This window comes from Cyprinodon variegatus, unplaced genomic scaffold (genome assembly GCF_000732505.1).
Source record: "Cyprinodon variegatus isolate N-32 unplaced genomic scaffold, C_variegatus-1.0 Scaffold152, whole genome shotgun sequence".
Classification (NCBI taxonomy): domain Eukaryota; kingdom Metazoa; phylum Chordata; class Actinopteri; order Cyprinodontiformes; family Cyprinodontidae; genus Cyprinodon; species Cyprinodon variegatus.
The window spans coordinates 247,670-261,780 of NW_015150605.1; the positions used below are offsets into that span (position 1 = coordinate 247,670).

The window sequence follows — 14,111 nt, forward strand, 5'->3', positions numbered from 1 at the left end:
CCATCCATTTTTTTTTATTAGTTTATGTTTCTTTGACACACAAAACCCTTTTTTTACCTGCTTGCAATTCAGATATTTCTGAAATAAACACTGATATTTCTCATCTTCTTACTGTTATAATTTTAAGCTATATGAGATGAGTACTTTCTGTGAAGAGAAGCAGGGACTCCGATCCAGACCTTCTCCAGAGTATAAATTCCTTAAAACTATCCTTCTCGAAAGCAGTCTGGCCATCTTATACTGAAGGGTTATTCAGCTCTCACTTTAAAAAAAAAATTTTTTTTCTTCAGTGTGCTAATGACATTTTTCACAGAAATGGTTGAAGTGACTTAAATATTTCAAACACTTGGTATCATACTTAACATCCAATTTCTGTGTTGTGTAGATGCTCCATGGTGTGCACACTGCAAGGAGCTGGCTCCTATTTGGGACCAATTGGGAGAGAAATATGCAGATCATGAAAATATCATCATAGCAAAGATGGACGCCACAGTCAATGAAGTGGAGTTTCTTGACATTTCTGGATATCCAGCCATCAAATATTTCCCAGCTGAAGATAAAGAGGTACAAACACCAACCTCAATGCAGCAATGCATGGAAAATAACTAGTAAACCTTGACATTTTCTTCTCCCTTTAGATTGTTGACTACACTGGAAAAAGGGATCTGGAAACGTTTTCCAAGTTCTTAGACAATGGAGGAGTTTTGCCAGAGGAGGAAAGTGGTGAGGATGATGATGATGATGATGATGATGATGATGATGATGATGATGATGAAGAGGATGCTGAAGAGGGTTCAGATAGTAAAGAAGAGGAAAAAACTGGTGACCAGAGCAAGGTTTGCTCATATCTTATCACCTGTTTTTCGTTGAACTCGTTTTTAAAGCTGCTATCACAGCTTTTCCTTTCCTGTTATTTTTTCTGTTCAGGAAGTAGACGAGTCTTCAGAGGTTCCTGGAAACAAAACGTCCAAAGACGAGCTGTAATCATGCTAAACAACAATTAAGATCAAGCAATCTTCTTTCAGTTTTCATAATAAAAAACAACTTATAAATCGTTGCCTCTTTACTGTAAATTATTGTGCAAACCCCTACTCTGGTTTTCTTGGAATTTAAAAGTAAACGTTTAATCTAAATACTTGAGGGGAAGGAAAACATTTTTTTAAAGGAAAGAGAGATTGGTGTCACAAACCTCAAGGAATACAGCAGATAGATGTAAAAAGTATTGGATTGGTTTAAATATTAAAGAGTTAAGACCTGATCTTAAAGCTTAAATATTCACATCACACCCAACCAGAAACCTCAGTCTTTAAGGGAGTGGTGGCATGGTGGTTAGAGCTTTGCTCTTGGGTCATGGAGGTTCTGAGTTCAACTCCTACAGACTGCCAATCGTGGTCCCCAAGCAACACCTTTAACACCACACTGCTCCCAAAGGGGATGGGTTTCAGGGGTCTCAAACAGGTTCCAGAAAGGGACAAGTCATCATGTTCAGATTGCTTGGTTGGAAAGAAAACCTGCAGCCACACGGCCCTTTCTGGAACCGGTTTAAGACACCTGGTAATGCAGAGGTGAATTTCTTCAGTGTGAGATCAATAAAGTTAAATAAAAAAAAAATCAACATCACAAGCTTTGGACATCAATCAGAGCTCTGTTCAATCGATCATCAGTATTGAAAAAATTATGGAAAAACTGCAAACATACCAAAACTAGTTTGTCAACCTAAACGTGGAGGCATGAAAGACACCAAGATCAAGCCAAATAATCCTGGATGACCTCCAGGGTTATGAGCTGAGGACAGCTCAGATGGAAGGTGAGTCACCAGGAGAACATCAGACAATCATCCACCCTGTAAAAATGTGGTCTTTAAGAATGGTGAAACTAAACTCATTGCTGAAAGAAAGAAACAATGACAAGCCAGATTCACAGTTAGTACAAACCATACAGGGGACACAATACATTCTGGATGTGAATGGAAATCAACACTACCTATTTCCCTACACTCCCCACTAAAGCTCGGTGTTAGTGCCATTATGGGGATAAATGATGGTACCAGCAGCAATAGGGAAGAAGTTTAGAGTGTGTGTTGAAAAGACATGAGACAGTAGAGGTTCACCTTCCTGCAGGATAACAACTCTAAACACAGCCAGAGCGATAATGGAATTGTTTGATGAAGCAGATCCATGTGCTGTAATGGCCTAGTTTAAGTCCTGGCTTAAGTCCTGTTGAAGAATTAAAAACATGCTTGTAACAGAAGCAAAAGACACTTTAATTTCAGAAAAGCATCCATTTTAAAGGCCGCCTGTCATGGTTTTTCAAAACACCAAAGTTAACACAGACTGACGGACAGGAAGGATCCTCTGAGGTGTTTTTCTGAAAGCTTTGCATTCAGTGGATGATCAGCTGTAGGATGATGCATCTCTCAGGTTCTGTGTCATGTCCATGAGTCACATCTCAACTGCAATTTATTTTTCCATGATCACAATCTTCCCTTCAACACATTGAAGAGAGTTAATCATCTCAGTCTGTCTGACAGATAAAATGTTACAGGGTAAACAGTTTCCTACTCAGTTGCATGTTTCTTTGAATCTGACTTTGCTATTTATTTTAACTGCACAGTATTTTATTTTATTTTTTTCTTATGCTGTATATTTTCCCTTATTTACTTCTGTGGGATTTTCATCTTGGAGTAAATCTGCATATTTCAACTTGCCAGTCATGCTGCTGGTGGTACGCCTGAATTGGATCCAGTAAAGGATATTCACTAATCTATTTTCTAATCTCTAGGTATCATTTTCCGAGCAAAAAAATAAAAAAGATCCAAAACATTATAAGAAAAAAACAAATAGTCCTAAGCAGAGGTGTCAAAAGTATTAATGTTTATTACTCATGTAGAAATAAAAATCTTTTGTAGAAGTTAGAGTATCATCTTCTGGTTTTTACTCAAGTAAAAGTGTAAAACTGCCATTTTTAAAACTACTTGTAGTATAAAAGTAATGCTGGGAAAAATGTCAAGGACAGATTCTTCACTGCACTACCTTAAATTATTTTTTCCTACATTCTGGATGCTAACTTCCTTATACTTCATTTTATTTGTTTTATAACTAATGGAAACAGTGTCAAATTTAACTTAGCATAATGTGGTTAACAACAAATTGACGCAGCACCAACCCCAAAGAATTTTAAAGAAAAGAAAAGAAGAAATTGTCTGCTTAAAATAAATTATTGTTATGTTTTTTAGTTTTTTTTAAATACCAACAGGCCATAATGAAAATTGGCTTGAATAAAAAAAACAAAACCTAACAAGTCTATTTTTATGTAAGGAGTAGAAGTAAAAAGTAAAAAAAAAAAAATGTATGAGTATACAGTAGATAGCCAAAATTTCTACTTAAGTAATGTTTTTTTATTAGATATTTGTTACTTGGCACCTCTGGTCCTAACTTAGGGAAAGTATCTGAGGATTTAGGTTTAGAGAATTTTCTGTTACATGTTTAAAAAAATATCTTTTTGTTAGATTCAACCAATTATTTCTGAAATTACTTATCTAGTTTCTACTTGCTTCACAGGCTGAAACACAACAAACCTTAACTAAAAGAAGATAAAAATGTTGGGTTTGTATCTTTTTAAATGAAATAAAAAAAAAGTCCCAGCTTTATTGACAGAGATCTAGCTGTGTTTTCCTCATGTCTCTATATATAGAGCGAGCAGGTGAGCTGGCCGCTCCGCCCAGAGGGAAACCAGGAGGGCTGGTTTCATTGTGTGACAAGTAAAAATGTTTCTAATTCCTGAAGGAAAACAGGTTGAACAGGCTCTGATGTCACAACTCTTATCAACATGGTACACATTGCCTTCTACCAGCCATGTTACCAGTTACTCCTTTTTTCAGAGGTAAGTCCACTGCTTTTAAATATCCTGCTCCTCTGTTTTATTTTAACCATTGATCCAAATCCTGTGGCTGTGAGTGGGTTTGGACCCACTGCTCGGGTGGATTTTGTGAAGGATAGTTAAGATTAGATCAGTGGACAGAGCTTGGACGTGTCTCGTCTACGTAAGAACAAAGCCCCATGTGAGCTTGAGTCATTTGGCTGCATCCAGAAATACGCTTAAATCTGTAGGTTTAAAAAAACATCAGTGTGGTTTCTGTTAACATCCTTCCTTCCTATGGCTTTATTCTTTATTTATTTGAACATCTAGTTTTTTAACATGTCTCTCCAAATCAGTTCAACAAGAAGGAAGTATCAATGTTTGTAAATCAATCCTAGTGTGAAGTGACCTCACAAAGCTGCTTAAATTGATTTTTGGCTTTTGTTTTTGTGTAGTTTTATTTTAAAGAAATAATACAGTACAGTCGTAGTTTTTATGTTTATATGCTGTTTGTGTCACTTTTATTCTTCTTGGCTCTTGCTGGGTGAACTGAGATATAAACTGGATGTGGAAAACACACCCTCTCATTGTTTAACAGCCTGGGGGAAGAGATGGTGCCTCTACTGCTCAATCAGAGCTACACACTCAGATGCAGCATTCAGTCTGATTTGTTGAAACCCAAACGGCAGATTAAGCTCACACTGTTTAGAGCAGACTTATTTTTTCTTAACATCCTCAGTCAGATTGAACAGACTGGCATTCTGTTCTGATTAAAGCAGCAATAAGCCTTGGTTGAACAAAGCAATATTTCCACAGGAGGAAAAGAACATTACAGCATGCAACATAAAAGGAGATAAAGGTGTTTGTCAGTGTTCAATTCAATTGTTTGGATTCTTCTCTTTCATTCCTTCATGTTGTGCTTCTGGACATCCAACGCTTCAAGTAACCTTCTGGAATGATGTTTCCACACATTCTGATGGTTTTTTTTCTCCAAAATATTTATGCTTTCTACATCGTTCTGCCCAGTTTTAAAGGACATTTTTCTTAAGCTCCACTCTAAACCATGAATCACCGAAAACATAAAAAAAAAAAAAAAAAACTAAACTCAAGGATTAACCCTATGTTGTATCCACAAAGGGTGCTGGTCATTTTGCGCCCCTCCCCTCTGGGTGTGTAGTGATGGCTTTCATACTATTTTTGATTCATCGCCCTCTCTGATGGTAGATAGCTCCAACATGTGGCATGGGAGCCTTTTGCGGCCCTCTAAATGACCTTATTTAGGCATTCAATTGGGCGGGGAGAGATCATGCTTGGAGTCACAGCCTGGTTTTAGAGAAGATAATTTTTTTTTTTTTTTTTCTTGAGACTGATTTTAATAGCATTTTTTTGTGATTCTTTTGTTTTTTTGTTCTCATTTTGTTAAGTTATCTCCTATTCTTGCCATATTTTCAGCGTTCATTATCATTTGTAAATTGTTGCCTTATTAGCTAATTTCTTTGTGCTTTGGTTGCAAGTTTAGTGACATAGCCTTCAGCTCTATTCATGTTTATTTAGTCTCCTCTCGCCATCTTCTCTGCCTCAGCTGAAACTTATTTCCTCTTAGTAGCTCATGTGATTTCTTTCTCATATTTTTCCCTCACCTCAGTATTTCAGCCCCAGGCATCTCTGTTCTCTACCTGTTCCTCTTGATCCATGCCTCGCTCTGCTTATGCCAAGTTGTAAGATTTTGGCTTTCTTCTCTCCTCTTCCCCTCTGGTTTCATTAACATTTGGCCATTTTGAAACTAAACATGACAGTTTTTTGCTTTCATTGTAAGGTTTTTGTAAAAAGACACCCAACCCCTCCTTGTTTGATTTCTCTACTAAAAATGGCAATGCTAAGCCAATTCCTGTTCATCTTGGCAAAGACATTTTCTTTTATAAAAATTAAAACAACCAAAAATAACCATTTGCAAAGGTCTTTTTTAAGTGGACTTTTTTTTGGTATTAAATTCTTGATGATTAATATAATTTCAGGCAGAGGGAGAAAAAGGATTTAGGATCCCATTTCTGTTACTTAAAAATAAAACGTTGAGCTCTGCAGATTATCTCAAACAAATTTTATCTCTAAGGTTCGACTGATTTTAGATACTTTAATCTAATCTGCTTTTAGTCCACCACTGGAATCCTATAACAGACCATTATATATTTAACTTGGGTGCCCTATAAGGTGATTGAACTACATGTAATGAAGCTCATTGTGTTAAAGTATTTTTTATATCAACAAGTCCTTTGTAAGTTTATATAGCTTTAGGTGAAGAGGATATATGTAGAATAAGATCATTTTTTTCTGTTCACTTTCATTCAGAAATTGAGAATATTTGTTTTAAGTAGTTTTTTTTTTTTTTTTACACACAAATTAAATATTTTAATGGGAAAATACATCAAAATACAATAATTGCAATAATTTAAAAGCAACACCAAAACATATCAATGATGCATTTTCAGCCTTTCTTTCTTTTGGTCTTTTTAAGCACCAACCTTGACTGGATGATTCGCTGATGGAACCACCTTCATACGACGAGGCCAATCGCCACCTTTCTGTTCAGACAGCAGGACTTTCTGACCACACGTCTCCTCCTGCCTACACTCCTGGCCCGTCCCCTTCGACACCTCCTCCAACCTATGGAGAGGCTGGTAAGATGTCTACACTCACATTTTAATATTATGTTGTCCCTAAATGGATCTTATTTTCTTTCCTTCTTTCTACAGTATTTTAGAAATTAAGTTTTGAGGGCATTTGTTTTATTCAAATATGTCCAGTTTAAGTTGAATATTAATTGTCTTCTCATGAAGTTGCAGCCTGGAAAAAGCTCAATGCTTTAAAAAAAAAAAAAAAAAAAAAAAACTCAAACTGTATACATTTAATGATGGCGTAAACTGATTTACAACGATCACAACTGTTAAATCTTAACATTTTTGTATTTACAGTAATTTACAGGTAGCATCTTTTCTGTTCTTCAGATTTTTGGCTAAAGGACCAGAAAAAAAAACCCCAAAACAAACAAAAAACACTGTTGCTTCTGACTTTAATGTGCTTTAAAATGTTCTGCACATTCCAGGCTGGTATGAAGCTGCTTCAGCAGTGAGTCACTGTCCCACACAAATACCAGCTAAGGAAGAATTGATGTATTTATCTTGTCTTTGCCGCTTTATGTCATTTAAAAACCGACTCCACTTCTCTTCGGTCGCTGCTTTTATGTTTGGAAGACTTGAAATCCTGGAGGTGGGGATTTTTGGTAGTTCCAGCGAAGACTCCCTGACTGATAATGGATCTTTGGCCCAGTATATCAAGCCTATTATTACAAATGTAGGGGTTAAAAGAGATGCTAGTGTGAAGTTTGAATCTCTCATTAGAGCTGTTGTAAAATCCAGCTTCTTTCACTTGAGGCACCTAGTAAAGGTTAAATCTTTCTTGTCACGTCAACATTTTGAAACAGTAATGCCTGTCTTTGTAACAGCTGGAATACTGTAATGCACTTTATAAGGGTATCAGTAATTTGTGCATTTCCCAACTTCAGAGTGTTTCTGCATGTCTTTTAACAGGTACAGGCCTATTTGATCACATTTCCCCTATTTTAGCCTTATAGTCTCATATCCAGTATATTTAGGATTGATTTTAAAATCCTTTTATTTGCTTTTAAAGCTCTTAATGGTCTTACCCTGCCCTGCCTGTCTGAGATGCTTCATCCCTACACACCCTCTCGCTCCCTCAGATCAGCTGACCAGTTGTTACTGAAGGTGCCAAAGACAAAACGCACTCTCAGAGGAGACCGTGCCTTTTCTATTGCAGCTGTGCAACAGAAGGTGTGGAATGACCTTCCCTTGGCCATTAGACAGGCCTCTTCACTTTCTGATTTTAAAACTCTTCTCAATCTGAGATGTTGACTTTTTCTTGCTGTGTTTCTTTTATTATTTTATCATTGCTTTTTATGTTATTACTACTTTTATATACCAATTATATTTTTTTTCTTATGATTGTCTATAGCACTGTGTTCCTGTTGGGTGTTGAAAGTGCTTTATAAATAAATTTGTTATGGTATGATAAACAGTGTCCAAAAATGTTGCATTGTTGGCCCAGTTCAAAGCAATGTTGTTGTTTTTTTTTATAATTTAATACAGTTTAATATCTTGTGCATCTCGTGTTTTAAATTACTCAATAATAAACTTAACAGGGAAGATTTTGTGGAAAGGAACAAAATAATTCGATTTCTGTAGAAAAACTATCCTTGAATAATTGCTGATCCAAATAATTAAAAAAAGGTCTCAATCAATTTAGATAGGATTACTATTACTAATAACTTCTTTGGTTTATTTTCTCTTTTGGGCTCTAAGATGTTTACTTTTATGTAACCTCAGCAACAACATCACTTAATGGGTCTCTTTTTCTCGGAGAGCTACTGTTATATTCACCAATGGGAGAGGGGACGTACACTTGAATTGATTTTGAGTAAAAGATGCTTGATGTTTGTGATGTTTGTCTGAAGTTAGGCTCAATGTGGAAACCAGACTCATGCTGAAACAAGGAAAAGACAAACACAATAGTACCGATTTATTTTTTTTAAGAAGAGATTTCTCTGCCTGCACACATTTATTGAGTGACTAAAATGGTGCCAGGATTTCAAACACCACTAATTTAGACATGCACAGAAAGTAAGGATAAGGCGTTTTCAATGATGTATATGGCAGCCTACACACTCAGTGGACTCTGGGTATAAATGTGTTAAAAGGCTTTTTTTGCAGTAACATAAGGTGATGCTGGAAGTTTGTGGAAAAAATAAACATTTGATCAGGTTACATTCAGCTGCAGATTTCTTGCAAAAAGCCATTAAACTTTTTTTTTCTTTTTTTTTGACAGGAACCCTTATCAGCACAGCTAAAAGTTCCCTTAAAATAAATGGAATAAACGCCTTTTTTTTTACAGTTATGATTGACCATTTAAGCATGCTGTTTCCTTGGGCAAAAATAGGCCAATCTTTCCCAGATGAAAAGACAAGAGAACATGCCAGGATGGGGAAATGACAGAGGATTAAAAAACAAAAACAAAAATAGTGATTGCCATGGAAAAGTAGTTACTAAAACTTGCATCTTCAGAGCAGCAATTTAAATATTTATCATAATGTCGGTTACATCTTTAAAAGCAGAGTAGAAACGTAGCTTTAAAAACAGCTCTGAAACAGGGAGCCAGTACATTTCATTCAACAGCAACTAGTTTTTCTGAAGAAGAGCTTCAAGACTTTTTAACAAACAACGTTTTTTTATCATTATTACTAAATCACATCAGAATTGTGTTACTTTAAATTAATTTCTGTGTTGTATTTACAGCTGCTTCTAAATACTTCTAAAGGGAGTAAATGTTTAAATAAAAAAAAATTCTGAATAATAATTTATGCTGAAAGGTAAACAACAATGTTAACAAAAGAGGGATTACTGGTGCTGCCGTTTCTAATGTGAAGTCATAACTGTGAATGGATCCCATTTCTTGGTAGGACATTTGGTTTAAACCCCAGATCAAGGTATGTTTCCGTTAGTTAAAAAAAAAAACTGTTTAAACTCTTTACACCTTTTTATGAGTCTGAGGACTAAATATAATTTACAATATGCAGCTGATTCTTTGCGCGTAAAGACTTCCTATTTGAAGAAAAATGCAGAAAAAGCATAGAAATTTCAAGGAATACATTCCTAAAGATACATTTTTGGATATTTGTGAACCTTAGCATAAGCTGGTAGACAGAATGACGTTTGTGTTAAAGAATCTGCTTGCCGGGACAAAACCCAGAGATGTAATACACGTAAGACAAGTTCTCATAAATAACGTCATGGCGACACTAAACAGATGAGCCCAGATATGAGACTATAAAGTATCCGTCAGGTATTTTTTTAGATTAAAAGTCATCATTAAGATCAAGACATCGGGGGGTAAAGTTATTGAAAGATTTAAAGAGACATATTCACACCTGCGTTACCCCTCACTGTGAATGTCCCACCTGGTTATATTTGAATACATTTTTTTGAATAGGGAAACATTATGCCACAGCTGTTGATGTGGCAAAATTGAGGAGCTGCAGACATCTGCAGTTTATGTTGACCAGAGGGCTGTTAGTAATGATCTATATGTCAGATATATGACAGAAAGTCACAGAAGGTTTGATGAGACCAACATCCAACCTCTTGGTTTGCATCTTCAGTGCTAAGTGTGACAAAAAAACACCAAACTCACTTCATCCTGATCAGACCATTCAAACTGTGAAACACGGCGGTTGCAGCTTCATGCAGTGGGAATATTTAACTTCAGGAGGGACAGGGAAGACGACCTTAAAGATGTTTCAGTTTCCTTATCCTACAATTTGGTTCTAATTTGTGAATTTTGAAGCAAAGTTCTTAATCAAGGTCTTCTTGTTTTCTATCAACAGTTCAGCCAAGTGCTTTCCCTGTCCTGACTCCACCCACTGGGCCATTCATTTTGGTTGCACCTCCTGCAAACTCTGGAATCACAGTCCACCCTCTAACACAAAGTAATGATTTTATCCATCAGATATGTTTCCCATCCTGCATCCTAGTTTGCTGTGCACATTTCACTCCATGTTTGTTTCCTTTTAAATGGCAGTCGATGAGAGACCAGCTGCAGCTCGCAGAGCTCCAACCGTAGCGGTCGTGTCCCAGCCTCAGCCAGTTCCCATCATAGTGAGTAGTCTGAGAGACGCTCCTGGTTTTGTTCTCTGTCCTCACTGCCAACAGCTGGTCACCAGTAAAGTCACATATGTGGCTGGGAAGGCTGCGTGGTGCACATGTGTGATTCTTGCATTGTTGGGGTAAGAGCAGCACACGTAAAGGAGAATTATTTCTGAAGTACAGCATGTGGATCTAAACATTTTGTAAATGTCTTTTCAGGTTATTCTGCGGGTTCTGTCTGATTCCACTGTGCATGAGAAGTATGCAGGATGCACATCATTCATGTCCTCATTGTGGCAAAAAACTGCACATTTATGAAAGATGACACAACGTCAGGATCCATAAAGCTCAGGCTTTTCTCCCCCACTGGGGATCTTGATAGCTATTTATATGGTAACTTAATTTGAGATGAGAGTACTGCTTGCTGTGATGTACACCCTATGTTCACTCAGTTTTTCTTCCACATTAACACTGTTTGGTCACCTAAACTAGTTTCTCATAGCTAAGAAGGAAAAGCCGCCTTGAAAATGTGATGGCAGGTCGAGAAAAACCACCTCCTGCTGGTTACCTTATACTGCTGGAGCTAAGCACCAACCCTGCAGGACCCTGCACTGATGAACTGGGGTAGACAGTGATGGATGGATGGATGGATGGATGGATGGATGGATGGATGGATGGATGGATGGATGATGATTACCAAACACCTTATAGAGTCGATATAGCTTGATGTGTTATTTTTCACAAGCATTTTTTACTATTTATGGATGAAATGTTATCAAATTGTAGTAGAACACTTAGTGCACTTTTTATGCATTTCTACAAATGTCTGAAGTATATGTTTATAAATAGTAATTATGAGAGATGTTAAACAAACAATATGAGTACAATTTAATCAAGTTTTAGACCGTGAGATGTAATATTTTCTGTCACTGAGGAAGTTAAAGGACAGACAATCCTTTAGTTCTTCCACTCCATGTTATTCTGAATGACCGTTTGAGTCTGAGACTCTAGTTGGCAAATTGTCCACTATAAAGATAATTTCTGCCAACCTATTGTCAATGTTCACTTGGTAAACATTAGGCTTTTAATTTAGAAAAAAAAAGACCTTTGCATTAAGTTACATTTCTCTTGAAAACTGTTATCCTGAAATAAGAATGTGACCAGATTTAATTTCCTGGTATAGTCCACTTTGTTTGGGCAGGTGTCAAAGCTTATCCAATAAGGAACAAACATGCAGACTCAGGTTTGCCTGAAAATGAAGGTTCTGGTTTTCTTGCAAGTAAAGTATGCCGCATTTTGCTTACAAGGGGAAATCAAAGGGGCAAAGTAAATCTAGTAAATCTAAGATGAAACTAATGGAATTGAATACAAAAATATGCAATAACCTGTAATCTTTTAGATCCAGCAATACCTTTGTGTTTTACACTATCAAAGAGGGTCACATATTTTCACTTTTTGTCGTCAATTCCTGTACTGCTGTGTTTGTATTGTGTATTAAGGGCAACATCCTTCATAGCCCACTGCCTTCTCTGATGCTCATACTGGACATTGTTAAATAAAATACAGGATTGAACCAAACTAAAGCTGTGAAATGTTGCAGTGAAACCACCCTAGTGTGCCCCTACCGTCCCTTCACATTTGAAATTATCATGAAATGTAGGTTTCCTACATGAGCTAGGAAAGGTGTTCTGGGTTGCTTTAAGAAATATATANTTGTTGACATTGAAGGAGTGACTGACAGGTCAAAAGAATATTACAGTGTTCAGTCACTGGTGAATGTTGCTGCTTGTTGAATAACACTCTCTTCCAATTTATGCCTGCAGTGGTTTACCTAAAGAGGTTGTTTCTATTCTGTATTTAAAATACAGAATGAGAGATGAAACGTGTTGGACCAGCTTTCCTTGGTGATCAAGGATTGTTTTGTGTATTACTGCGTTTGCACAGGATGGCATCCTGGTCATAAGAGGAAACCCTCACTTCTGAAATTTCTGCTGATGTGCTGAAGGAAGTTGTGATGACGCTTCCTTCTATGCAGAAAGGCTGAAACTGAGGGTTGAGTTACAGAGGTTTCCCATATTTACAGGGAAATTCTGAGAATGGACACAAATGTTTGATATTCCTATACGTTTGCAAATAAATGGCTATGGAAGCAGCAATGAAAAGCTTTTTGGTAGCACAGTCAGGTTATGTTGACTGTTATATGACATTTATTGGATGGTTTATAGGACAGAGAACTTCTGCTAGATTGCTTTGCTCCACAGAGCAGGTAGAGATAACTGTATACATGAAAACCCAAATTAACTGATTACTGTTGAACTCACCTGAGAAAATCAGAGATAATCACTTAAAAAAGACAATAAATCATTTTAAATCTAAATACTGTATATTAGCAATGAACAATATAAAAACATTGAGTATTTTTTGTTTTAACTCTGCCGTGGTAAATGTTTACTTATTTAGACAATTTGAGAAGATGGATGGATGGAATCATTTCTTTTTCTCAGCTCTTTTCTGTAATGATCAATAACTGTAGGTAATTTTAGATCAGCTAATCTTTGTGAGAGTGTGTGACTGATGTATGTGTTTTTAAAAATCTGATTACATTGTTGGATTATGATAAAATAAAAGACCTGATCTATTCCACGTTTGTTCCTGGTTCCTTCCTGACACCTTTGTAAGAAAATGCCATGAAGTATAAAGTTTTATCTCTATCAATCACAATATCAATTTGTCTAGTTCTTGGATTCAGTTAAAAGTAAAGCATAGACAGATTGTTTTTACACCCATATTGATTTATTCACGTATTTTTTTTAAATAGATTTATGTTTGTTTTTTTGATAGTTCAGTTTCTCCAAAAATGTGATGAAAAATAAAAACTAATAGAAGATTTTAAATCAGAAATGCGTTATTGCTGCTAATTGTCCAACCAGCAGTCTCCAACATCCTCTATAAGGAAGATCACTGCTAAGAAACCCTAAACAAAATCTGATGTTGGGGCCCTCTATTTCTACAAGTAAAATCTATTGCTGCAATCAATGATCAAAACATTCATACATTTTTACAGTCCCATAATTATATGCACCATCCAGTGTAATTAAAATTGAATCCAATTACCAGTATGCAGTTTATTTGCAATAAATGTATGTGCTCCATACTTTCTGGTTCCAACTGCAACAGTACTATGCAAAAAATAATTTGTTTTGCAAGAGGAACAACATAATAGCTATGATAAATATATTGAAAAAGTGAAAAACAGGTATAGATACAGTATAAATAAATCAAATAACATATCAAACATGTTATTCAATAATGGAATAAAAAAAAATCCCTAAAAACAAGTAAAAAATGAAATTCAAAGTTGGAAAAAAGTAATGTAACTATATGCAAAAGCTATGTTTGAAACCATAATCTACCATAACCTAAATATATGACATTTTATGCAAGTGTTCTTCAGTACTCCACTCAAACCTTAAAACCTGTGGTTACCAGCTTTTGTTTGCAAAGCCGCTGCTGACATCATGGATATCTCATTTTGAGAGAAGT

The 14,111-nt window shown here is 36.1% G+C and overlaps 2 protein-coding genes across 2 annotated transcripts in view; both read left to right on the plus strand.

Moving 5' to 3' along the window:
- Positions 1-1,057, plus strand: part of LOC107086413 (protein disulfide-isomerase-like) — an 8,175-nt gene extending 7,118 nt beyond the window's left edge. Inside the window, exons 9-11 of the mRNA XM_015377342.1 lie at positions 386-564; positions 639-836; positions 928-1,057. Coding sequence (XP_015232828.1) covers positions 386-564; positions 639-836; positions 928-984 — 434 coding nt within the window. The 3' untranslated portion in view covers positions 985-1,057. The remainder of the gene's footprint in view (positions 1-385; positions 565-638; positions 837-927) is intronic.
- A 5,317-nt stretch (positions 1,058-6,374) lies between these two features.
- On the plus strand, positions 6,375-12,274 carry LOC107086410 (lipopolysaccharide-induced tumor necrosis factor-alpha factor homolog). Its single transcript, XM_015377337.1, has 4 exons — positions 6,375-6,533; positions 10,310-10,411; positions 10,504-10,708; positions 10,788-12,274. Exons 1-4 carry the CDS (start codon positions 6,398-6,400, stop codon positions 10,891-10,893), a joined length of 549 nt encoding a protein of 182 aa, XP_015232823.1. The 5' UTR covers positions 6,375-6,397; the 3' UTR covers positions 10,894-12,274.
- The last annotated feature ends 1,837 nt before the right edge of the window (positions 12,275-14,111 follow it).

Excerpts from the sequence above, each read along its gene's own strand:
- LOC107086410 (XM_015377337.1), top strand. The coding sequence starts at position 6,398 with ATGGAACCACCTTCATACGACGAGGCCAATCGCCACCTTTCTGTTCAG. Across the intron at positions 6,534-10,309 it reads TCCAACCTATGGAGAGGCTG|TTCAGCCAAGTGCTTTCCCT; the intron begins GTAAGATGTCTA and ends TTCTATCAACAG. Across the intron at positions 10,709-10,787 it reads GTGATTCTTGCATTGTTGGG|GTTATTCTGCGGGTTCTGTC; the intron begins GTAAGAGCAGCA and ends ATGTCTTTTCAG.